Source organism: Liolophura sinensis, chromosome 1 (genome assembly GCF_032854445.1).
Source record: "Liolophura sinensis isolate JHLJ2023 chromosome 1, CUHK_Ljap_v2, whole genome shotgun sequence".
NCBI classification, from domain to species: Eukaryota; Metazoa; Mollusca; class Polyplacophora; order Chitonida; family Chitonidae; genus Liolophura; species Liolophura sinensis.
Window position 1 is genome coordinate 624,585 of NC_088295.1, and position 27,925 is coordinate 652,509.

Below are 27,925 nucleotides of genomic sequence, written 5' to 3' on the forward strand. Positions count from 1 at the left end.
ACACGCCGCTTTTTAAGGAATATGCTCGCTGACTTACCACAAGGATACATAATTGTTATTAGCAGAATAGGTTTTGTCACTGTGCTTATGAGGGACCTGTCTGTAGTGAAATACCGAGATCCCGAACAGATAAGACGTCCCGCCACCATTTTATTACACTAAGTCATACTATTTAGTGTGACGCTTGGACCGTGTAGGCCTACGCTGTGAGATTGGCTGTGAAAGGGACTGTGTCTATGGCAGCTGAAGGTTCGGTGTTACCAGTGAGAGGTTTGATCTGCCCTGCCCGGCGTGTCACACGTTGTGAAGAGAGAGAAGGTGACAGCCCTGGTCATCGGCAGATCGCCAGTGTGCACCTGCTATGCCATAGGTACGGCTACAGACCGGAATCCATCTGATTTTGTGCCGGTCTGTAATATACCAGCTTAGCTGATCTCAGACCAACATGTCTTACGCGGATATCAGAGCGGAACTTTTACGGCAGAAGAAGCTGTTTGTTGACCCGGACTTTCCGCCCACCTCAACTCCCTGTATGTCAATGGAGTGGTACCTGACAATAAACCGGCCAATGTACAGTGGAAGAGGCCCTGGGTAAGTCAGCAAGGAGTGAAGGGGAGAAGTGTGTGTATGTGTGTGTGTGTGTGGGGGGGGGGGGGGGGGGTCGTTGTAGATTTTGGGGCTCCGGACTCACTCCTATGTTACAGTTGTAAGTATATTTACTAAAGAAAAATGGCAAATGTGGAATTATTTCTAAAATGAGTGAAGGATAGAAATGCAAGTATAGGCCTAGATGCCAAACCATTGGTGAGGGAATTTTTTAGGAACCAGCCAAAAGGTACAGGAAATTTGTGCCTAAACTGAGCTTAGTGTATCGGCGTTCACTATGTTACCGAATGTAACTTCGCGTCGGACGGCTTGTGTTTCATCATAGGCTTTTTATAACCAATACAAACAATACTGCTCACGTGAACGAGGCCAGGTATCATTAAATCGCCCGACGTAGTTCACAAGCACGTGTCCCCTCCCAGGCATCAGTTCATTGTTACAGAATATTGAGCATGTTTAGTGGTTTACGGAAAATAGTTTACTCCAGAAGACTAACGCCTGACTTGGTTTTTACCGACTGCGTGTATCTGAGCGCTGAGCGCTGAAGCGTATAGCTGAAGTCTGGTCAAGTCCCGCTAAGGCTGGACACAGCCGATAATAACAATGCCCGAGATAATGTGATCGGTTATCGTAAACTGATCACATTGTGTAGTAAATGTTATCCCCACTCATTGTGCCTTAAGGCAAGCGTTGGATACAACTGAACACCCACCGCCAAATACGTGTATACCCGCCCACAGAGGAGTGGGCACCTGAGCACCTGTCATTCAGGCTCCTATCATCCGGGCAACTCTCACCCTGGAACGTGTCATCCTGGCACATCCGGGTACCTGTCATCCGGGCACCTGTCCGGATCAACTTCTCATCAACTCCTACACAGTTTGCCAGTCCGGAATGTTTCGTTCCTGGGTTTCCCTCTGTCTGTTCCCTCTATAAGTGAAATATTCTTAAGTACGACATAAAACACCAGTCAAATAAATAAATAAATAAATAAATATATATATATATATATATATATATATATATATATATATATATATATATAAAACCTTTCTTTTTGTCCGTTAAAGACCCCATTGAGATTTCAGATGTGTGGGTTCTTAGATTTCAGGTATTGAAACCTCCGTCAGACTGAGATGTTTATCTGGATGTTTTTGCCTCTTTAGGCTATATTTCTGTACAAATTATGATTTCAGTTGCAAAGCGGCAATGTTGTGTTTTGCGGTAAAAGGAACAAGGAACATTGACAGAGCTTCCATGCAAAAATGAAGAGATTGTTTATCACTGTACTTTAACTGATATTCTTAAAAATAATCTTTGCTTTGCAGGATTTGGTGAAGACTCCTAAATTCATCGTGGGAAGCGCTTCCCGGTTTGACCTTGATCAGGGTCAGCTCGGTGAGTGAATGATCAAAATCCTGTCAAATCATAATGTATATGTATGGCCTAAAGTGTGATTACTGCTTCTATAATAAGTGTTGGGAGTGTTGTATATTTGATCACTGAAGGTGCGAGTTGAATTAGAAAAGAGATTATAATAAAGGTACCACTGGCCACGAGTTTGTACGCAGACATGCTGATAATGGTCACCTGTGAGTGAAGACGCCTTTGGTATTAACACTGGCACGTGCTAATGTCATTGAATGCAATTGATATGTGACTAACTGAAGGCAATAAGAAAGACCTATTCAACAAACAGAAGGTCTTCATTTGCATTTAATATAATATGTATGTATTCCTTAAACAATTTGAAACCCTTCACTCTTTATTGCCCTTTCTTTCCTGATTCACAAGTGTAACACCCTTCTCATTGCATATGACTGCGCGTTGGATGTTTTGTTTCATAAATGTGTGATGTACAATCATAGCTTTTAGCTCAAATATGCTAAGGCTAAAATATTGTCAGCCTGGCAGTTTATTACGTCCATGTTGCTTTGGTGTGGGAGGTTTTCTCTCCATGATATTCCCCATGGTAATTAGACGTAGCTTGTGACACCCTCATCAAAGATTTGCATGAAACTCATCATCCAAACAAGAACTTTCGGCGTCGATAACATAGCCAGACATGTTTTTAAATACTCCTGCTCATTATAGCGGGACATATTTCCAAATACTCACCTAAGGCGTCAGACATATTTCGAAATCATACTTTCGAAAAAAACATATTTTTAAATGTCAATCTTCATATATATACAATGGTGGGGGGGAGGGTCCGTGGCTCAGTTGTTAGCCCGCTAGCGCAGCGTAATGACTTTCTCACCAATGCAGTCGCTGTGAGTTCAAGTCCACCTCATGCTGGCTGCCTCTCCAGCCATACGTGGAAAGGTCTGGCAGTTAGCTGCGGATGCTCTTGTGTTTCCCCCGGGCTCTGGCGGGCTTCCTGCCACTATAATGCTGGCCACCGTTGTTTAAGTGAAATATTCTTGAATACGGGGTAAAACACCAATCAAATAAATAAATAAAATCATATACGATAACCACACAAAAGTTTACCCTCATATATTAGTGGGGCCTAGTCCAAAACGTTTACCTGCATAACAGCAGGTCTTGGTTATTCAGGTCAGAATTCACACCTTCCTCTATAACATGCAAACCATGTTATGTCATGCATTTACTGTTATGTTATGCGGCTTACTTGTCTTCGGTAAGCCGTCTCAGTGAAGTACCACTAGATAAAGGAGCGGTGGAAATCCGTCCTGCAACATGCACTCTAAGGATTCCTTCGTCGTCATATGACTGAAAAATTGTTAAGTACGACGTTAAACTCAAAGCACTCACTCTTTCACTCACACCTTTCTCTCCAACACGCACACCATATTATGGTGGTCAGAATTCCTTCGTCTCTAACATACACACCACATTATATATTATGCTGGTCAGAATTCAGACGGGGGCCTCCGTGGCTCAGTCGGTTAGCGCGCTAGCGCAGCGTAGTGACCCAGAAGCCTCTCACCAATGCGGCCGCTGTGAGTTCAAGACCAGCTCATGCTGGCTTCCTCTCCGGCCGTACGTGGGAAGGTCTGCCAGCAACCTGCGGATGGTCGTGGGTTTCCGCCGGGCTCTGCCCGGTTTCCACCCACCATAATGCTGGCCGCCGTCGTATAAGTGAAATATTCTTGAGTACGGCGTAAAACACCAATCAAAAAAAAAAAAAAGAATTCAGACCTTCCTGTCTAATAAGGACGCCGTATTATGTTATACTGGTCAGAATTCACACCTTCCTGTCTAATAAGGACGCCGTATTATGTTATGCAGGTCAGAATTCAAACCTTCCTCTCTAACAAGCACACAACATAGGTAGAAAACACAACACGTTTTACAGCCTGCTCAAAACTTAAAGACTTAATTTAAAAGATAACACTACAGATATTCAGCTCATACATATTTCAATACCAAGCAGAAAATATGGCTACCACTGTTGAAATTAATTCCATGATGGATACCTTATATTCACTGTGTCTATGAATGTTTGTACTGATGTTTTTTATTAGACGGTGGTTCCTATAACGGCTTTATAATCCCTGCAGATTTAGGAACTGTACTCCGTGATTTAAAGTTGTGTTCTAATGGTGCATTTAATTTGCTTATTATGTTTAAGATTGTGTCTTGTATCTGGTTGACAGAATCAAACTGAAAATGATACAATATGATACGGCCCACGATTTCGTTTGAAGAATAGAAAGGTGAAGACGTTTTGCTGTTTTGCCATTCATTAGCCATGTTAACCGGTGCTTTATCACATGAACGCTTGCCAACATGTCGGCTCGGTATTTTGTTTACTTGTAATGAGTGATCTACTCTACATTATCAGGCGACGCCTTGGAATCGTGTATAGCAGGGAAAATACACAAAAATATCCACTTACAGAGTTGTAAGTCGGGTATCCCCCGAACCGTCGCCAGTTGCATAATTGGTATCCCCCAAACCGCCATCAGTTGTATATTGGGTATCCGCCGAAACGCCGTCAGTTGTTTCGTGGGTATACCACGACCCGTCGTCATTTGTATATTGAGTGGCCCCCGAACCTTCGTCAGTTGTGTATTGGATATCTCTATATACAATATAACTGCTGTCATTTGTACATTGGGTAGTCCCCGAACCGTTGTCCGTCGTATATTGGGTATCCCCCGAACCGTTGTAAGTTGTATATTGGGCATCAGTTGTACGTTGAGTACCCACGAACCGTTGTCTATTGTATGTTCAGTATCCCCGGATCCGTTGTCAGTCGTATATTGGGTATCCCCCGAACTGTCATTAGTTGTATATTGGGCTTCAGTTGTATGTCGATAACCCCGAAACGTCATCAGTTGTATATTGGGTATCACCCGAACCGTTGTCAGTTGTGTATTGGAAATACCTCTAACCGTGGTCAATTGTATGTTGGGTAGTCGCTGTATTCATTTGCGTCAACTTACCACCAAGATATATGGCAGTTTATTGACGAGCACAGCACTGTCTCCTGTTCACAATGTAATAATCTGTCAGCGTGAAGGGTTCTAACATCAGTGAAATGCCGCCTTGTGGAACATGTCGGGCTAAGATGTGTACTATAGACCCGAGGGTCACGTCCGCCTTAATGACGTCGTAAACCGAGACGCGTGCTCAGTGCTCTTACACAAGTGTCGATATGTGCCGGGTATTCTACCCACACACACAAGCTTGTTAACTTAACCTACATCTTTACTGATAGTTCACTGTCAGAATGGCAAAGGTTTTCACTGCTAAGCCTTCATGGGTACCTAAACGTAGCAAGAATAAAGTGTTATGTAGTAACATATTGACCTAAAACACTAACGGTATTGAAGAGAGAGACAGAGAGAGAGAGGAACACAGATACTAGCCAATATGTTTCTTCTTCAGGTAACTGCTGGTTCGTTGCCGGGGCTGCGACCCTTGCTGCTTCCCACCGGATCCAGTTCTTCAGAGTAGTCCCACAGGACCAGCACTTTGACCAAGACTATGCGGGTGAGACATTATTCTTTGCCCTCTTCTGATTAGAACAATTACAAACAAATGTTAATTATCGGCCTGTCATGCTTAGAACAGTTACAAAGAAAGCTTACTCATCAACCTGTAATGCTGCGAACAGCTACAAATAAAAGTTAATCACCGGCGGATCATACTTTGAAAACTTATAAATAAAGGTTAACCTTACCTGTATGCTTATAAATAAAGGTTAATCTTACCTGTATGCTTATAAATAAAGGTTAATCTTACCTGTGTGCTTATAAATAAAGGTTAATCTTACCTGTATGCTTATAAATAAAGGTTAATCTTACCTGTATGCTTATAAATGAAGGTTAATCTTACCTGTATGCTTATAAATAAAGGTTAATCTTACCTGTATGCTTATAAATAAAGGTTAATCTTACATGCATGCTTATAAATAAAGGTTAATCTTACCTGCATGCTTCGAAATAAAGGTTAATCCCCGGCCTATGACATCAAGTGTCAGGAAAAATGTTTGCACTTTTGTACTACGCAAATCTTTCATTGGTAAGATAAAATTTCTCCTCATTATGCTAATTTAATTCAGATTTACGTTCATGACACATTAGCCTCATCACACATAAGCCTTATCGCAGATTAGGTTTATCTCACATTAGCCTCATTACACATTAGCCTTGTCACGCACCAGCCTCATTACACATTAGTTTCATTGCACATTAACTATATCGCTCATTAGGCTCATAACACATTCGCCTTATCTCACATTAGCCTCATTGCTCATTAACCTCATCACACATTAGCCTCATCACACATTAGCTTCATCAAAAAATTAGCCTCATCACACATTAACCAATTCTAATTTCATTTAGATTTACGTTGATTACACATTACCCTAATAACACATGAGCCTCATTGCACATTATCCTTTTCGCACATTAGCCTCATTTCATATTGGCCTCATCGCTCATTAGCCTCATTACACATTAGTCTTATCTCACATTAGCCTCATTACACATTTGCCTCATCCAAAAATTAACCCCATCACACATTACCCTCATCACACTTTACCCTCATCACACTTTAGACTCATCTCTCATTAGCCTTATCACATATTAGCCTCATTACACATTAGCTCCATTGCACATTAACCTTATCGCTCATTATGATTATAACACAATGGTCTTATTTCTCATTAGCCTTATGACACATTAGCTTCATTGCACATTAACCTTATCGGTCATTATGCTCACTACACAATAACCGAATCTCACATTAGCCTCATCACACATTAGCTTCATCACACATTAGCCTTATCTCACATTAGCCTCATCGCTCATTAACCTCATAACACATTAGTCTCCTCACGCATTAGCTTCATTGCACATTAACCTAATCACTCATTATCCCCATTACACACTAGCCACATTACACATTAACCTCTTCACACATTAGCCTCATAGCTCATGACCTTTATCACACATGAGTCCCATTACCCATTAGCTTTATTACACATTAGCTTCATCACACATTAGCCTTATTACACATTAGCTTCATCACTCATCGGCCTCATTACACATTAGCCTCATCACATATTAACCTCATTACATATTAACCTCATTGCACACTGCCTCCTCACACACTGCCTCCTCAATTTACATGTCTGTGTTTGTGTTCTTTAAAGATGTAGGAGCTGGTACATTTCAGTTTGAAAGAGATGCATGGTTTTTATCACGCCGTGAAGGATTTGTCGTGTATAGGTCACCATTGGCTTCTTTGTGGATTTGAACATTACCATTTTCAGGTATATTTCATTTCAACTTTTGGTGGTATGGCTCGTGGACAGAGGTTATCGTGGACGACTTCCTGCCGTGTGATCAGTGGGGGTTACTCTACTGTCGGAACCGGGAAGAGCCGGCCGAATTCTGGTCAGCTCTCCTGGAGAAAGCCTATGCCAAGTAAGTCGTTGTGAACTATGCAGTCGATTTAGGAATACATATCCAATCGTTTACTCTCATCTATCAGTGTCTGTGTGTGTGTTTACAAATGTTCTGGTTCGTGATCTACAGGCTGTACGGCAGTTACGAGGCCTTGGACGGCGGGAAGTTACAAGACTCCCTCGTGGATTTCACGGGAGGTATCTCTGAGGTCATATCTCTAGAGGACAAGACAACCATTCCAATGCGTCTGTACGACCTGATGGTGAAGACAAGCACCATGAATTCTATGTTAGGGGCAGCCATATACGTGAGTACATTTGCATACTATCAGGGTTAGAGTTCCAGTAGAGTACCTGTCTGATACACTGAACCAATCAATAACCATAAATACTAAACACTCCTTAAGACATCTCTGTTTTGTCGTGTGAAAATGTATGTAGAAAGCCGTATTAATTTGTGGTCTTAAGTTAGTATTGGTTATCTGTCAAAGTTTTTTTGCGGTTGATGGTCGTTCTGTTAACCAATTAAAATAACTTTTGTGCCAAAACTCAGTAAACGATGGAGACTATTTACGTGGAACCTGGGTGGTATCATGTATTCGGAACTAGTTAATGGAATAAAAACTCTCTCACACTATGACATAGACAAGTCCTAATCTTGTTGAGTGACCTGGGTGTTTGCTTCCTCACATGTGCATATTTTGTTCCCTAGTTTGTTTTGGAGAGCTCCACGTCGTATCTGGCTGTTGCTCTTCCTTCAGAATAAACAGTACTTCTTTATTACTACGAAAAGACAATATCACTAACTAAAATTTAAATCTGTGCTGTGTTTTTCTGTCAGTTACCACCGAATGCCACCTCTTCTCGTGAGGTACGGAAACCAAATGGACTATATATGGGACATGCCTACAGTATAACGGGATTTGCCACGGTAAGATTGTACTGTTGTTCAGATTTAATAAATGTTAACGGGGCATGTCTGCATGGGGTCCCAATATAATCAATGTTCACGGGGCATGTGTATATGTTGTCTCAATATAATGACTGTATACGGAAAAGGTCTAGAAGTGGTCGTAGTTTAATGACTGTGTACGGAACACGTCTACATGTGGTCCCAATATAATGACTGTGTACGGAACACGTCTACATGTGGTCCCAATATAATGACTGTGTACGGAACACGTCTACATGTGGTCCTAATGTAATAAATGTTCAAGGAACATGTCTGCATGTAGTCCCAATATAATGGATGTGTATGGAACACGTCTACATGTCAAGACACTATGATGATTGTATACAGAACATGTCTATATGTGATACAAATATAGTAAATATTCACGGGGCATGTCTACAATGACAATACGGAACATTTCTACTTGTGGCCCCAGTATAATGAATCTGTATGGGACATGTCTACATGTGGTCCCAATATGATGACTGAATGCGGAACATGTCTACACTAGGTATTAGGAGATTTACTACGTTCATCCTACACCGTAATCCCTAAAACTTGTAAGTATTATAATTTATCGTCGTAAATTATATATATCGTGGTAAACTGCATATGCCTTACAGCACATCCAGCGCTCTCTACGATGACTTTACATCTCTGCCACCACTAGACAAGCTTGACCTTTGGATCCTGTGCGATGCAAGAAGGCTTCTTTGGACCTAGCCTTACCACTGGTGTCGTCGCGTGGAATTACTTAATCAGCATTTGTCAATAAATTTTTTTCAGGTGTGGATTAGAATGATGTTCTGCATAATTTAGATACGGATATTGCGTGTGTATGAAGTGTTAATACAAATACGGTCGAGACAGGGTGTTTTTTTACATCACTTCCTGCCACATCAGCGTGACCGGGGTGCCCTCGGCGTTGTTTAAGATTTCTGTACAAACTCCGCTAGTCGTGACACATGCGCTGTAAGAGTTATGGGTAAATTGCTGACTGAAGTCGTTATCCGTGACGAGCTGCGACTGCTCACTGCGTTCTCGAGGGTGAGGGGAGGGACTGATGTTTCTCTTTGGTCTGTTGTTGACAACTTACTAAGTTCTCGTGGGTGGGGAGGGACTGACATGTGTCTATTTGGTCTATTGTCGATAACTCACTTCGTTCTCGTGGGTGAGGAGGGACTGTGGCTTGTCTATTTGGTCTGTTGTCGACTGTTCACTACGATCTCGTGGGCGGAGACAGACAGATGTGCTTTTTGGTCTGTTGTCGTCTGGTCACTAGGGTGGGGGGAGGGGGGACTGCTGTGCCTTTTTGGTCTGTTTTCGGCTGCTCACCAAGTTTGTTGTGGATGAGGAGGGACTTTGATATGCATTTTTGATGTGTTGTAGATTTTGCATGGGCGGGAAGCCATCAAATTATTGAGACTGAGAAATCCCTGGGGCAAAGGCGAATGGAATGGTCCCTGGTCTGACAGGTTAAAATGTTATTGCTAATGCTCGTCATTAACGTTTTCGCATTAGTCCCCATCAATGAGACCATGGCTGAATTGGGGAAAGTTGTGTATAAAATGCAGTAGATAAGATTTTTGCCTTCCATAGTTTCACAAAACTTAATCGAGGTGATCCAGTAAGGCCGTTGTGGTAAAGATGTTCACGTAAGCAATAAGGCCTACATGTATTTAAGTGTTACCCGCTGTTGTTAATCCTGTCTTTGACTGTTACCTCCTGTTTTAACTGTCTTTAACTTTTACCCCCTGTTGTTAAGTCTGTCTTTAACTTTTACTCCCTGTTGCTTATACTGTTTGTAACTGTTACCCCCTGTTCTTATTGCTGTCTTTAACTGTTATCCATGTTATTAATTCTGTCTTTAACTTTTACCCCGTGTTGTTAATACTGTCTTTAATTGTTAACCCCTGTTGCTAACAATGTCTTTAACTGTTACCTCCTGTTGTTAATACTGTCCTTAACTGTTATCCTTGTTGTTATTACTGTCTTTAACTTTTACCCCCTGTTGTTAATACTGTCTTTAATTGTTAACCCATGTTGTTAACAATGTCTTTAACTGGTACCTTCCTGTTGTTGATACTGTTGTTAATACTGTCTTTAACTTTTACCCCTTGTTGTTATTACTGTCTTTAATTTTTACCCCCTGCTGTTAAAACTGTCTTTAACTGTTACCCCTGTTGTTAAAACTGTCTTTAACTGTCCCCCCTGTTGTTAAAACTGTCTTTAACTGTTACACCTGTTGTTAATACTGTCTTGAACTTTTACCCCCTGTTGTTGACACTGTCTTTAACTGTTACCCCTGTTGTTAATTCTGTCTGTACTGGTTATCCAGATCTCTAGAAATGAGAAGTTTGACTGAAGAGCAGAAGAAAGAACTAAACATTATGATCATGGATGATGGAGAATTCTGGTGAGTACCCTATAATTCTGATTTCTGTTTGTTTCCATGACACTGTCGTCTCTATAAAGTATGTTTATTGACTTGTGTTTACTTGTTTCCCATGACACTATCGTCTCTATAAAGTATGTTCATTGACTCGTGTTTTTTTGTTTCCCATGACACTGTCGTCTCTATAAAGTATGTTTATTGACTTGTCTTTATTTGTTTCCCATGACACTGTCGTCTCTATAAAGTATGTTTATAGACTTGTGTTTGTTTGTTTCCCATGACACTGTCGTCTCTATAAAGTATGTTTTTTGCTTTTTTGTACTGTATGAATTCAGGATTTCTGCGTGGTAGAAAAATCAGAAAATATTCTCTCAAAATGTGTTATTTCCGGAATCACAGGTGTTGCCACCTGAATGAACATCCAGTATACTCGTAAAGAGGGGAGCCCACTCTCGAGTTCGTCAGGGGAAAAGCTCTAGGCTTCCTTTGACAGAGCGTTTCTCTCCTGATTGACAACCCTGCGTGGTCTGTTTTATGCGTGCCTCATGCTACTGTTATAACCATGTTACAGGATGAGCCAGTTTGACTTCTTCCAGAACATTGATGAGATTGCCATTTGTCATTTACAGCCAGATTCTCTGACACAGGAAGTTGCCATTGATATGGTAAGGGACTCAGGATGAATTGTCTAACCCTTATGTCCAAGTGTCGTAAACATGACAACATTTGTTACCTCTTATTATGTATAAATAACCAGTCTAGGTACAGTTATGCGCATCGTTAAAAACTGGTGAAATAATCTGATGACAGACTAAACAAATGATACAAATGATAAGTTAAATGCCCAAAACTCGCTTCACGTAGCCAAGCGGACATACCTAAGTGAACTTCGGCGTTGTTTTCAGCACCGGCAACAGTGGGCGGTGGCTGTCTACCATGACGCGTGGATACGTGGAGTGACGGCTGGCGGGTGTGGCAATCCGCCGTATCAAAGTAAGGAGTCCCACGCCCTCAGGAATATAAAATGAACAGGATTATTTATTTAATTGATTGATTGATTGATATATTTATTTATTTAATATAGTTATTTAATTCATGTATTATCTAATTTAGCCAATTTTTTATTTATTTAATTTATTGAATATTTATTTATTTGATTTTTTATTTAATTATTTATTTAATTATTTGAGTATTTATTTAATTATTTGAGTATTTATTTAATTATTTAGGTAATTAACTGAATATACATTCAAGAATTTTGTTATTTATTTACTTAATTACTTGCTCACTTAATGACTATCTGTTTATTTATTTATTTATTCAGTGTTGACCGCACTACTCAAAGAATTTTTCCCATATACGATTGTGTGAGATTTATGTCAAATCATAGCTCTTTTTCAAAGGTATGATGTATGATGAACACAGGTCTAATCAATCTAAATGCAATAACCCAGAGATCTCTGCCAGCGATAAAACGGTGAAAAAATTTTTAAAAACCCTAGAATTTACCGTAAATCTTCGAATTTGTCCAACATTTAAACATTCGCTTGCATTTTGCACCTGTTTGTTATATTTATTGCACTTGCCTAATAATTGTAGTACCTGCCTACTACCACCGTTGTACATGCCCGATTCCATTGTGGTACATGCCTACTACCACCGTTGTACATGCCCGATTCCATTGTGCTACCTGCCTACTACCACCGTTGTACATACCCGATTCCATTGTGGTACCTGCCTACTACCACCGTTATACATGCCCGATTCCATTGTGGTACCTGCATACTACCACCGTTATACATGCCCGATACCATTGTGGTACCTGCCTAGTACCACCGTTGTACAAGCCCGATTCCAATGTGGTACCTGCCTAATACTACCGTTATACATGCCCGATTCCATTGTGGTACCTGCGTATTAACACCGTTATATATGCTCGATTCCACTGTGGTACCTGCCTAATACCACCGTTATACATGCTCGATTCCATTGTGGTACCTGCCTACTACCACCGTTATACATGCCCGATTCCATTGTGGTACCTGCCTACTACCACCGTTATACATGCCCGATTCCATTGTGGTACCTGCCTACTACCACCGTTGTACATGCCCGATTCCATTGTGGTACCTGCCTACTACCACCGTTATACATACCCGATTCCATTGTGGTACCTGCTTACTACCACCGTTGTACATACCCGATTCCACTGTGGTACCTGCGTACTACCACCGTTGTACATACTCGATTCCATTGTGGTACCTGCTTACTACCACCGCTGTACATGCCCGATACCATTGTGGTACCTGCCTACTACCACCGTTATACATACCCGATTCCATTGTGGTACCTGCCCACTACCACCGTTATACATGCCCGATTCCATTGTGGTACCTGCCCACTACCACCGTTGTACATACCCGATTCCAATGTGGTACTTGCCTACTACCACCGTTGTACATGCCCGATTCCATTGTGGCACCTGCCTACTACCACCGTTGTACATGCCCGATTCCATTGTGGTACCTGCCTACTACCACGGTTATACATGCCCGATTCCATTGTGGTACCTGCCTACTACCACCGTTATACATGCCCAATTCCCTTGTGGTACCTGCCTACTACCACCGTTGTACATGCCCGATTCCACTGTGGTACATGACCAATACCACCGTTGTGGTACATGCTCCATTCCATTGTGGTACCTGCCTACTACCACCGTTATACATGCACGATTCCATTGTGGTACCTGCCCACTACCACCGTTACACATGCCCGATTCCATTGTGGTACCTGCCTACTACCACCGTTATACATGCCCGATTCCATTGTGGTACCTGCCTACTACCACCGTTATACATGCCCGATTCCTTGTGATACCTGCCTACTACCACCGTTGTACATGCCCGATTCCACTGTGGTACCTGACCAATACCACCGTTGTGGTACATGCCCGATTCCACTGTGGTACCTGCCTACTACCACCGTTATACATGCCCGATACCATTGTGGTACCTGCCTACTACCACCGTTGTACATGCCCGATTCCATTGTGGTACCTGCCTACTACCACCGTTATACATGCCCAATTCCACGTGGTACCTGCCTATTAACACCGTTATACATGCCCAAATACCATTGTGGTACCTGCCTACTACCACCGTTATACATGCTCGATTCCATTGTGGTACCTGCCTAGCATCACCCTTGTACCTGTCCGATTCCATTGTGGTACCTGCTTACTACCACCGTCTATACATGCCCGATTCCATTGTGGTACCTGCCTAGTACCACCGTTATACATGCCCGATTCCATTGTGGTACCTGCCTACTACCACCGTTGTACATGCTCGATTCCATTGTGGTACCTGCCTAGTACCACCGTTGTACATACCCGATTCCATTGTGGTACCTGACCAATACCATTGTGGTACACTGACCAATACCGTTGTGGTACTTGACCAATACCGTTGTGGTACCTGACCAATTCCATTGTGGTACCTGATCAATTCCATTTTGGTACTTGGCCAATACCGTTGTGGTACGTGACCAATACCATTGTGGTACCGGCCTACTACCACCGCTATACATGCTCGATTCCATTGTGGTACCTGCCTACTACCACCGTTATACAAGCCTGATTCCACTGTGGTACCTGACCAATACCACCGTTGTGGTACATGCCCGATTCCATTGTGGTACCTGCCTACTACCACCGTTGTAAATACCCGATTCCATTGTGGTACCTGCCTACTGCCACCGTTATACATGCCCGATTCCATTGTGGTACCTGCCTACTACCACCGTTGTAAATACCCGATTCCATTGTGGTACCTGCCTACTGCCACCGTTATACATGCCCGATTCCATTGTGGTACCTGCCTACTACCACCGTTGTACATGCCCGATTCCATTGTGGTGCCTGACCAATACCACCGTTTATACATGCCCAATTCCATTGTGGTAACCTGCCTACTACCACCGTTGTACATGCTGCTCGATTCCATTGTGGTACCTGCCTAGTACCACCGTTGTACATACCCGATTCATTGTGGTACCTGACCAATACCATTGTGTGGTACCTGACCAATTACCGTTGTGGTACTTGACCAATACCGTTGTGGTACCTGACCAATTCCATTGTGGTACCTGACCAATTCCATTTTGGTACTTGGCCAATACCGTTGTGGTACGTGACCAATACCATTGTGGGTACCTGACCAATACCGTTGTTGTACCTGTCTACTGCCACCGTTATACCTGCCTACTACCACTGTTATACATGCCCGATTCCATTGTGGTATCTACCTACTAACACCGTTGTACATACCCGATTCATTGTGGTACCTGCCTATTAACACCGTTATACATGCCCGATTCCATTGTGGTACCTGCCTATTAACACCGTTATACATGCCCGATTCCCATTGTGGTACCTGCCTACTACCACCGTTGTAAATACCCGATTCCATTGTGATACCTGCCTACTACCACCGTTTATACATGCCCGATTCCATTGTAGTACCTGCCTACTACCACCGTTGTACATGCCGATTCCATTGTGGTACCTCACAAATACCATTGTGGTACCTGACCAATACCATTGTGGTACCTGACCAATAGCGTTGTGGTACCTGTTTACTTTCATTTGTGTTACCTGCCATATATTGTTGTAGTATCTGTCTGATACCTACCGACGTGTATCATGACTTGTAGTACCTACCTTATACCATTGTGGTAACCGCCCAATACTATGTTGTGTTACCTAATACTATTGTGTTACCTGCCTGAAATCATTGTAATACTTGCATGATACCATTGTGATATATGTCTGATACCTTTGTAGTATGTGACCAATACCATTGTGTTATCTTTCTAATATTATTGTAATACCTGCCTAACCTCAGTGTGATACTTACCTAACACCATTGTTGTACCTGGCTAATACCATTGTATTACTTACCTAATACCTTTGTTGTACCTGGCTAATATTATTTTATTACCTGTCCTAACACCATTGTATTATATCTGCCTAATATCATTGTATTATCTGCTAATAGCATACTTATACTCGTCTACTACATAAACACTATACTACAGGGTTATACTGGAGTAACCCGCAGTTCCACGTCACTCTGACTGACCACGACAACGATTCCAGATCTGGTGAATGCACGCTGGTCGTTTCCTTACTAGAGAAGGAGTACCAGAACTCCAACAAGATTGCCATTGGCTATGACGTTTACCGGGTATGTCTAACAGAAGCGTGGCACTTCAGAATATATTCCTTTATTTATTTGATTGGTGTTTTACGCTGTACTTAAAGACTATTTCACGGCGGCCAGCATTATGGTAAGAGGACACCAGGCAGAGCCCGTGGGAAACCCACGACAATCCTCAGGTTCTTCAGAATATAGTTATAGACGTACAGTATAGAGGTGTAAGACCAGAGCAGCGGCGACAGTGTGATAGCTGGCAAATTGTCACACGTAGCCAATTAAATGCGGCTACAGCGTAGAGAGTAAAAGAAGGGCAGGGACGACAGTGTGAAAGCTAGCAAATGGTTACACGTAACTGCTGAAATACGGCTTCTTGTCAATTTACCTCAGTCAGGGTTTTATTCTAACTGTTCATGTAAATATGCATAAATAGTAGCAATTTATCCCTGTTCTAGAATTAATAAAGTTATTTTATAGATTGAAATGATTTTATAGATTAAAATGTTTTTATAGATTATCATTTTACTAAATCATATATAGAAGTCATTTTATATATGGTACTCGGCCTGTTTTATAGCATAACCTCGGCCACCATGATGTTACTGAAATTCGGGAGCACGAAGTAAAACATACATGTCAACTAAACATATAACATGAATTTAAAGAAGTTTGCAATAAAAGTTTCATTGTAGGAAATTATATATGAAGAGCAAATCATATTGCATTTGCACAATTTTAACAGACATACAGGGAAAGAATCCTTCTTGGAAGTAGCTTTACGTTTTAGCGGCCTTTTATTACTGGCATAAATAGTAAAGAGTGGTGCTAAGTAGGTCTTGGTTTACTAATCATCTCGACCTCGTCGAACTGGAGATGCTTACGCGTTGGTAGCTTAGCGCCGGCAGTGTTCTCCTACAATTATCACAGATTTGTAACTTTCTTTCTCAATTGTCTATCATCCATTTCTGTCAGCTACGCAGTGGCCAACCGGAACTGATAGATGAGGAGAAGGTCGACAGGCGAGCGTTGCGATTGGCCACACGCTCTGGTAACTTCCGGTTTGATAGAGAGGTCACAAAGCGTTTCAGCCTCCCACCTGGCGTTTATGTCATCATCCCAAGTACATTCCACCCTAATAAAGAAGCCAAATTTATGTTGAGGTTGTTTACCGAGAAAAAGGCCTCGTCAGGGTGAGATTCCACTTATACCGCGTTCACACGCCCAAAATTTAAACCGGTTTATATTGAAGCCAGTCAAACCGGTTTTAAGCCAGTTCAGGGATTTGCCCGTTTACACGACCACATCTAAGCCCGTTTAGTAATTACGACGTCATCATGACCCCCACGTATTCGGGGCGTTTAATCACACGACACGGATAACTGGCTCAAGACCTGAATCTGGCTTAAAGCCACGTCGCAAGAAGGGGCAATAAACCGAATTAAATGCTTCTGCTTTGCGTTCTCAAGAACGGCGTCAAATTGATTCTAAGCTTAACTTTGCCCGTTCGAATGGGGTAAAACTCTCTGGTATGCTTTGAATTAAGCAAAAAAGATCTTTTTCTTTACCTTATTCATCTGTGTGTTTGTTTTCAGACTCATCGATATTCTCACGGGTCCAGAGGAGGTAAAAGTCTTAGTCCGTCTGTAGGCGGCACAACTCTCACAAGGGACAACTTGTAACTGTTAATTGTAAAATGTAAAAGTATGAAAATCGAATACTGTTCATTTGTGGGTGCAATATATTGCAAAAGTGTAAGAAACACTTGTTACATATATACATTCGAGCTTGCGGGGTTTTTCCCTGATTGCTGTGGTGTTAATTCAACATTTTGCAAGCGAAATACACATTTGCCCACCTTTCGCAGATTATAAAACCGCCCTTAGATCTAGTGCAGGAAATGTTCCACAAACACGCAGGGCATGACGGGAGGATGGATGCCGAAGAACTGCGACATCTCCTTAACGAGGCTTTGGATACAAGTAAGTCTGCCTTTTTCTACACGGATACACTCCAGAACTTACGACAAATACATTTATTTATTTATTTATTTGGTTGTTGCTTAAATTCACACTGCAGTATGCCGGTTTGATGGGTCAACAATCTAAAGTATAAACTCCTTACCCATGAACATGTCTCGTCATGATATGGCTGGAACATTGTCCACGTGACGTTAAGACATGATCACTAAACCCAGTTGGATTATCACCGCTCTAAACATGATTAAATTAATGGTACTCTTACATTACACTTTCCCATTGCAATTCCTTCATAAAGAGCTATATGCGCACCGCCAGATTTCACCCAATGTAATATGGTATTCTATTTACAGATGGCCGCAAGCTGACTTTCAGCCTGGAAGCTTGTCGATGTGTTATGATCATGATGGACGTATCTTTTTAACAATGCTAATAATTAATGTGTCTGTAAAGTTGGCAAATTCCCAGCTTACTGTTAAAGTTCATCGTGTATACTCCACTGGTTAAAATCGTTAGCCAGTTGAGTACCAGTTTTGTAATACAGTTACATTGTATCACATTCTCCGATAAACCAGTATATTGCTGTGAAAGAAATAAACTATTTATCCATGGAAAGTGCATTGAACTTTAGAGGATAGCTGGATGGTTAGATCTTGCGTAGATTTATACTGGACACGACGTGATTTTGTACCATTTGTGGAGAAAGGTGAACGGCACCGGAGAAAGATTAAGGCGTCATACAACATGAATATTTCATAATATCAAGCTGCCTTTCCTTAGCATTGTTGTTAGCGAGACAAGACGGGTTTTCTGGGACTCACTGAAGTACGAGAGATGATGAAACAGTTGAAAACGTATCGGGTATGTACCCTTATGTTTGGTTTTATGAATTGTGAAAGATTTGAACCACACAAACATCATGTTCCCATTCGCAGAAGACTTATGATCAAAATTTATTTACACAGGAAGTCTTCCAGAGATTTGATCGAGACCGCTCGGGCAAAGTCGACTCGTTTGAACTGACAGCCATGTTCCAGACTATGGGTAGGTCCCGATACATAGAATGGCTTAGGATCTTCCGGTCTATGGGTAGGTCATACCAGACTCATTTTACATACAACGGCTTACGATTTCGCGGACTATGGGTAGGTCATGCTAAGCTCACTATACATACAACGGCTTATGATCTTGCGGACTGTGGGTAGGCCGCCAAGCTGACTATACATAGAATGGCTTAGGATCTTCAGGACTATGGGTAGGTCATGCCAAGCTCACTATACACACAACGGCTTAGGATGTTGCGGACTATGGGTAGGTCATGCCAAGCTCACTATACATAGAATGGATTAGAATCTTCAGGACTATGGGTAGGTCATGCTAAGCTCACTATACATACAACGGCTTAGGATCTTGCGGACTACAACGGCATAGGACCTGGCGGACTTTGGGTAGGTCATGCAAAGCCCACCATACATGCAATGGCTTAGGATCTTCCGGACTACGGGTAGGTCATATCAAGCTCAGTATACATAGGATGGCTTAGGATCTGGCGGACTATGAGTAGGTCATGCAAAGCTCATCATACATGTAATGGCTTAGGATGTTGCGGACTATGAGTAGGTCGTGTCAAGTTCACCATACATAGAATGGCTTAGGATCCTGCTGACTAGATAGGTCATGCTTAGCTGACCAATCTCAGTGGTTTAGAATCTGGCGAACTATGAGTAGTCCAAACTCACTATACTTACAATGGCTTAGGATCCTCTGGACTATGGGTAGGTCATACCAAATTCACCATACATAGAATGGTGTGTCGAGGAATGTCACTGTTGTATTAAGGTATGTGACACTGTTGTGACTTACGTATCACTGTTGTAGAGTGGTATGTGTCACGTTTGTGTTGACCTACGTATCACTGTTGTAGTGAGGTATGTGTCACAGTTGTGTTGACTTACGCATCACTGTTGTAGTGAGATATATGACACGTTCATGTTGACTTACGTATCACTGTTGTAGTGATGTATGTGTCACGTTTGTGTTGAGATACGTGACACTGTTGTGTTGACGTATGTGGCATTGGTGTGGTGAGATATGTATCACGTTTACGTTGAAGTACGTGTCACGGTTGTGTTGAGATATTTGTCACTTTTGTGTTGAGGTATGTGACACTGTTGTGCTGAGATATGTGTCACTTTTTTGTTGAGTTACGTGTCACGGTTGTGTTGAGATACGTGTCACTTTTGGGTTGAGGTATGTGGTACTTTTTTGTTGAGATATGTTTGACGTCTGTGGTGACGTGTGCGTCATGTTTATATTTCTGTTCTAGGTTTCCCTGTAAGCCGTATAGTGCTTACTTCCATCGTGCGAAGATACGGCGGAAGGCACAACAAGATTACAGAAGAGGATTTCATCATGGTCATGTGCAAATTGACCACAATGTACCGTAAGTACCGGCAGTTAAATAACCAACAATAATTTATATCTTACTTATTTGTTTATGTATTTGTTTGATCGTTGCTTATCTCCACACTCATGAATGTTCCACTTTGTCAGTGGTGGTCAATTTTATGGGTGACGAAAAACCAAACTGCATGAAATAAATCACCGACGTATTACTGACAAACTTTCTCACACGTGACATACAGATATACGCAACATATCAATTGAGAGAAGACATGTGGTCATTAAAGAAGGCAATTAAAGCATCTAAATAAGTAAGCACTATCTACAATAAGAAGCTGAATGTAAGTACCCTAAATGGCAGCTAATTAGCAGCCAAATGGGCACTTTGAACAGAAACTAGGTAACTGACTACCAATTACTGTAGATACCGACAGCTACATGTCCACAGTGCACGGTAACTAGCTAGATGGCCAACTATTTACCACAACTAAAGACAGCTACATGTCCAGCATGTACGGTAACTAGCTAGATGGCCAACTATTTACCACAACTAAAGACAGCTACATGTCCGGCATGTACGGTAACTAGCTAGATGGCCAACTATTTACCACAACTAAAGACAGCTACATGTCCGGCATGTACGGTAACTAGCTAGATGGTCAACTATTTACCACAACTACTGACAGCTACATGTCCAGCATGCACGGTAACTAGCTAGATGGCCAACTATTTACCACAACTACTGACAGCTACACGTTCAGCATGTACGGTAACTAACTAGACGGCCAACTATTTACCACAACTACTGACAGCTACATGTCCAGCATGTACGGTAACTGGCTAGATGGCCAACTATTTACCACAACTACTGACAGCTACATGTCCAGCATGCACGGTAACTGGCTAGATGGCCAACTATTTACCACAACAACTGACAGCTACATGTCCAGCATGCACGGTAACTGGCTACCACAACTACTGACAGCTACACGTTCAGCATGTACGGTAACTAACTAGATGGCCAACTATTTACCACAACTACTGACAGCTACATGTCCGGCATGTACGGTAACTGGTTAGATGGCCAACTATTTACCACAACTACTGACAGCATGTACGGTAACTAGCTAGATGGCCAACTATTTGCCACAACTACCTGCACTTAAATGTCCTTTGCGCCCGATGAGTAGGTAGATGGGCAACCATTTATCGTAAATACTGACAGCTACATGTCCAGCATGTACTGTAACTGGCTAGATGGCCAACCATTTACCACAAGGACTGAACGCTAAATGTCCACCATTTAGGTAATTAGGTAGTTACTGTAACTAAGTAGATAGCCATCATTTGGCGTATTTAGATGTTAGGGATCAGCCACTATTTACCACGCCCTCAGATCTGCACACGTTTGGTGCTGGCACAACTAATTGTCTTCACGTCACTTGTGAGGGGGTTCCACTCCCCTCGGGCTGGCCTTATGTTAATTAAACCCTGGGCCAGTGGACTGTGGTCACGAAGTACCATACCATAACACTGTCATAATATATGGTTTCACTGCCTGAATCACAAATCTTATTATTTTTATTTTGCAGAAACGGCCCCTGTAGACAGAGGTGACTGGTTCCACCAATAACCCAATGTTAACTGGTCCATTAAAATACTATGTGTTCTGTTTTCAGACATCTATGTCGATCATGGGCGAAAAGCTGGTGTGTCTAATGGCGCTACTCCCTTTACCTTGGACGAGGTATGTACCATAGTAACTGTTTAATGTATATATCAATGATGGGGGAGGACTGGTGTGTCTAATGGCACGTACCCCCTATATCTTGGACGAGGTATGTACCATAGTAACTGTTTAATGTATATATCAATGATGGGGGAGGACTGGTGTGTCTAATGGCACGTACCACCTATATCTTGGACGAGGTATGTACCATAGTAACTGTTTAATGTATATATCAATGATGGGGGAGGACTGGTGTGTCTAATGGCACGTACCCCCTATATCAATGATGAGAGTATATATCAATGATGAGAAAGGACTGATGGATCTTTTGGTATATAAGGTATATACCAATAATGGAAGAGGATTGGTGTATATAAGGTATATACCAACAAGGGAAGAGGATTTGTGTATCTCATGGCGCCAGTGCCTGTAACTTCGACGAGGTGTGTAGCATGGTGACTGTACAAGGTATATACTAATAATGGAAGAGGATTGGTGTATCTCATGGCGCCACTTTCTTTAACTTCGACGAGGTATGTAGCATGGTGACTGTATAAGGTATATACCAATAATGGAAGAGGATTGGTGTATCTGATGTCGCTACTGCCTGTAACTTCGACGAGATATATAGCATGCTGACTGTATTAGGTATATACCAACAATGGAAAAGGATTGGTGTATCTCATGGCGCCAGTGCCTGTAACTTCGACGAGGTATGTAGCTTGGTCACTGTGTAAGGTATATAACAATAATGGAAGAGGATTGGTGTATCTCATGACGCCAGTGCCTTTAACTTCGACGAGGTGTGTAGCATGGTGACTGTACAAGGTATATACTAATAATGGAAGAGGATTGGTGTATCTCATGGCGCCACTTTCTTTAACTTCGACGAGGTATGTAGCATGGTGACTGTATAAGGTATATACCAATAATGGAAGAGGACTGGTGGATCTCATGGCGCTACTGCCTGTAACTTCGACGAGGTGTGTAGCATGGTGACTGTACAAGGTATATACCAATAATGGAAGAGGATTGGTGTATCTGATGTCGCCACTGCCTTTAACTTCGACGAGGTATGTAGCATGGTGACTGTATAAGGTATATACCAATAATGGAAGAGGATTGGTGTATCTGATGTCGCCACTGCCATTAACTTCGACGAGGTATGTAGCTTGGTCACTATATAAGGTATATATCAATGATGGGAGAAAATTGGTGTGTCTAATCGGGCCAATTTTTTTTACCTTAGGCGAGGTATGTTCATTGGGGCCTGTGTAGAGTATTTATCAATGATGGAAGAGGATTTGTGTGTCTAATGGGGCCACTCCCTTTTTGTCTGGACAAGCTTTACATTTTGGTGACTGTATAAGGTGTCTATCAATAATGAGAAAGGATTGGTGTGTCTATTGGCGCCACTCCCTTTTCTGTGGACGAGGTGTGTACCATGGTGACTGTACAGAGTATATATTAATGATGAAAATGACAAAAAAACTAGTGTGTAATGGCGCCTCTCTCTTTTCTTTAAACGAGGTATGTACCATGGTGAGTGTGTAAAGTGTCTATTAATGATTGGGGAGGACTGGTGTGTCTGATGGCGCCACTGCCTTTAACTTCGACGAGGTGTGTACAATGGTGACTGTATAGGGTATACATAAATGATGGGAGAGGATTTGTGGGCCTAATGGCGCCACTCCCTTTACCTTGGACGAGGCATGTACCATGGTGCCTGTATAGGGTATACATCAATGATGGGAGAGGATTCGTGTGCCTAATGGCGCCACTCCCTTTACCTTGGACGAGGTATGTGCCATGGTGCCTGTATAGGGTATGTACCAATGATAGGAGAGGATTCGTGTGTCTAGTGGCGCCACTCCCTTTACCTTGGACGAGGTATGTACCATGGTGCCTGTAATGGGTATACATCAATGAAGGGAGAGGATTTGTGTGCCTAATGGCGCCACTCCCTTTACCTTGGACGAGGTATGTGCCATGGTGCCTGTATAGGGTATGTACCAATGATGGGAGAGGATTCGTGTGTCTAATGGCGCCACTCCCTTTACCTTGGACGAGGTATGTACCATGGTGCCTGTATAGGGTATACATCAATTATGGGAGAGGATTCGTGTGTCTAGTGGCGCCACTCCCTTTACCTTGGACGAGGTATGTACCATGGTGCCTGTAATGGGTAAACATCAATGAAGGGAGAGGATTTGTGTGCCTAATGGCGCCACTCCCTTTACCTTGGACGAGGTATGTACCATGGTGCCTGTATAGGGTATACATCAATGATAGGAGACGATCTGTGTGCCTAATGGCGCCACTCCCTTTACCTTGGACGAGGTATGTACCATGGTGCCTGTATAGGGTATACATCAATGATAGGAGACGATCTGTGTGCCTAATGGCGCCACTCCCTTTACCCTGGACTAGGTATGTACCATTGTGCCTGTATAGGGTATACATAAATGATGGGAGAGAATTTGTGTGTCTAATGGCGCCACTCCCTTTACCTTGGACGAGGTATGTACCATGGTGCCTGTATAGGGTATACATCAACGATGGGAGAAGATTTGTGTGTCTAATGGACCATCTGGACCACTCTAATGGCGCTACTATTTTTTCTATGAAAGAGGTATATACCATGATGACTGCATAGGGTATATATAAATGATGGTAGAGGATTGGTGTGTTTAATTGCTCCAGTTCCTTTATTTTGGACGAGGTATGTGCAGTTGTCACTGTATAGAGTATACACCAAATGATGGTAGAGGACTGATGGTTCTAATGGCCTCACTCCATATACCTAGGAAGAGGTATATACGACGGTAACTGTATAAGGTAGATATCATTGATGGGAGAGGATCTGTGTGTCTTATGGCGCCACTCCCTTTTCTGTGAATGAGGTATGTTCATTTGGGACTGTCTAGAGTATTTATCAATGATGTGACAGGATTGGTGTGTCTAATGGCGCGTCTCCTTTTACCTTGGATGAGGTAAGTAGCAGAGTGACTGTTTAATGTTTTATTCAATGATGGGACATGACTGGTGTATCTCATCGAGCCACTCCCTTTTTTCTGGACAAGGTATGTAGCATGATGACTGTATAGGGTATCTATCAATGATTGGAGCGTGTCAAATGGTGCCACTCCCTTTCTTCGCAGGAGGTGTGTACCATGATGACTGTATTGGGTATCTATCAATGATTGGAGCGTGTCAAATGGTGCCACTCCCTTTCTTCGCAGGAGGTGTGTACCATGATGACTGTATAGGGTATTTATCAATGATGGCAGAGGATTTGTGTGTCTAATGACGCCATTCCCTTTCCTATGGACGAGGTATGGTCATTGGGGCTTGTTTAGGGTATATATGCATGATGACAGAGGATTTGTGTGTCTAATGGCGCCATTGCCTTTATCTTGGGCGAGGTATGTGCATTGGTGACTGCATAAGGTGTATAGCAATGATGTTTGAGGATTCGTGTATATAATGGCACCATTCCCTATTCTATGGACGACGTATGTACCATGGTAACTGTATAGGGTATATATCAATGATGGAAGAGAACTAGTGTGTTCGAATGGCCCGTCTCCCTTTTCTATGGACGAGGGATATACCATGATGACTGTATAGGGTATACATCAATGATGGGAGAGGAATGGTGTGTCTAATGGCGCCACTCCCTTTACCTTGCACGAGGTATGTACCATGGTGACTGTATATGTTAGATATCAATCGTGGGAGAGGTGCGTCTAATGGCGCCACATAACCATATCAACGTTCAGATATTATTTTCGACAACTTGTATGCTAGCATGGAACGCGGTTTGAATACCGATTTTATTAATTCACCTACAACATACTTTTAGATCTTTGGTAGTTTGTGTTAAACGCCGTTTTTCGAATTTGCCTGGTGATTTTGGACCTGGAACGTCCATATTGGTTGATGGCTTGTATACGAACGTCGAATTCGACGCATAAATTCATGTTAATCTACGTTAGTTAGTGTTTTGTTCTAACTGCTTTTTTTAATTGTTAAAAATTAGCAAACGTATACGTCCCTTGTCACCATGACTTATGTAGAATTAGTTCAAATATGCAGTAATGCTAACAGAATAATTAATTAATCTATTAAACTGTTAGAGTGCTGTGTTGAACCTTCCACATATAGATGCCTATTTCGTATCATTCTGTTAGTTATGGAATTAAGGATCTTACTAGGTACGGGTGCACTTGATACGATTTAGTGATGCTGCTCAGTTTGTAAAGATTTAAATATGTACATTTTGGTTATTACTTCAGTGGTTGCAGAACACCATGTTCTGTTGAATATTATGACAAATGTGAACCATTTGTAAGAGTTAGAAGAAGATGGTCATGGCGACGGGTGATGATACTGTTGACGACAAAGGTGGCGATGATGATGGATGTCGAACTATGAAGCAGAGATGTGAAAGCTCAGCTTTTCCGATCTATGATCCACGTATTTAGTGATGGCGATGTACTGAATGTATGTATGTCGACAAACTGAACTGACTTATGTTTACGGTTAAGTCTGTAACGAGATCCTACCGACGGTGACAACAAAAGATATTCCTATATATAAAAGTTTGTACCGGGATAAAATGTACACCGTTGGTGTTTTTCTGTTTAAAATACCGTGGTGTACTGTCGTGCGAAAAAATGTTAACTGACGTATTTTACTGAAAATTTGAAATGAAGATTTGTAATTAAACCCCATAACTACATCTTTTTTTTATAAATATTCAAAGAGGTGGCTTGTTCACACATTCAGTATTTCTGTAAGTATTAGCAAATGTCTACTTGCTCACACGTCTGTTTTCTACGTTGATAATATTTTGTTATTTGTTTACCCCCTAATTCACCTGGGATATCCTACTGATAGTTATAGCCTCTGCATTTGTCCGAATGGGCACAGGAGTAGATGTGTTCTCGGAGCATGTTACTTTTGTTCTGCAATATTTCTGGGAAATTTTTAAGTCAATGTTTAATTTTCCAGATCTGTGCTGTGCAATTTTCTGTGGAGCTCATTATTGTTGGATGTAATATACATAATAGGTAAAGCCGTCAGTATAGTTTTGTTACATGCAATGTTTGGATAATTTTAATAAAAATGGCAGCTTTTGATAAGGATTTTTCATATGCATTATTGTATATTTGTAAAACTTCTGATTTTTATTTACTATACCAGCCCAACAACAATGTACATTTCCAGATCTACAGTTATATTATTGTATGAAGTTCACGAAAATATGCACATTCAAGTCTGACCTTGCGATATCCTAGCAATATCTTTACATTTCGCAGGAGCTAATGGAAGGGCTGTTAAACATTTATGAAGAAGTATCGGAAATAAAAAAAAAATGCTATGTGCATGAATTTACGTTCCAATGTCTTGTCTATATCCAACTTTCGTATGTCCTCTAGCAAGGTCCGGTCGTATTGGACTGTCCCACTTACGACCAGGTAGGAAGCAAGTGTCTGTCTCGTATTATAGGGTGTATCTGTCTCGTAGTGCACAGGATGTATGTGCCTCGTGTCAGAGACAGTATTCGTCTCGTGTTATAGCCTATGGACCCAGGGCCTGCTGACATTGCTAGGCTCCTTTTTGAGATTGTGTTTGGGGCGTTATGTTCATCGTGTAACATGCTGTATCAGTTAGGGGCCGTATCTGCCTCGTTTTTTGGGAGGGGGATGAGGGTGGGGGCGTCGTATCTGCTTAGTATGGGGGCGGGGGGGGGG

At 41.9% G+C, this 27,925-nt stretch overlaps 1 protein-coding gene across 1 annotated transcript; it reads left to right on the forward strand.

Moving 5' to 3' along the window:
• Window positions 1-27,575, forward strand: LOC135469001 (calpain-B-like). Its single transcript, XM_064747517.1, is given in 21 exon segments — window positions 1-518; window positions 521-591; window positions 1,935-2,004; window positions 5,467-5,571; window positions 7,358-7,511; window positions 7,623-7,800; window positions 8,334-8,423; window positions 9,834-9,919; window positions 10,783-10,860; window positions 11,411-11,504; window positions 11,745-11,832; window positions 15,940-16,088; window positions 17,031-17,248; window positions 17,651-17,681; window positions 17,923-18,037; window positions 18,388-18,446; window positions 18,827-18,895; window positions 19,000-19,078; window positions 20,361-20,477; window positions 22,117-22,184; window positions 26,465-27,575. Coding segments are annotated over 21 exon segments (2,019 nt in total). The 5' UTR covers window positions 1-445; the 3' UTR covers window positions 26,492-27,575.
• Window positions 27,576-27,925: the final 350 nt, after the last annotated feature.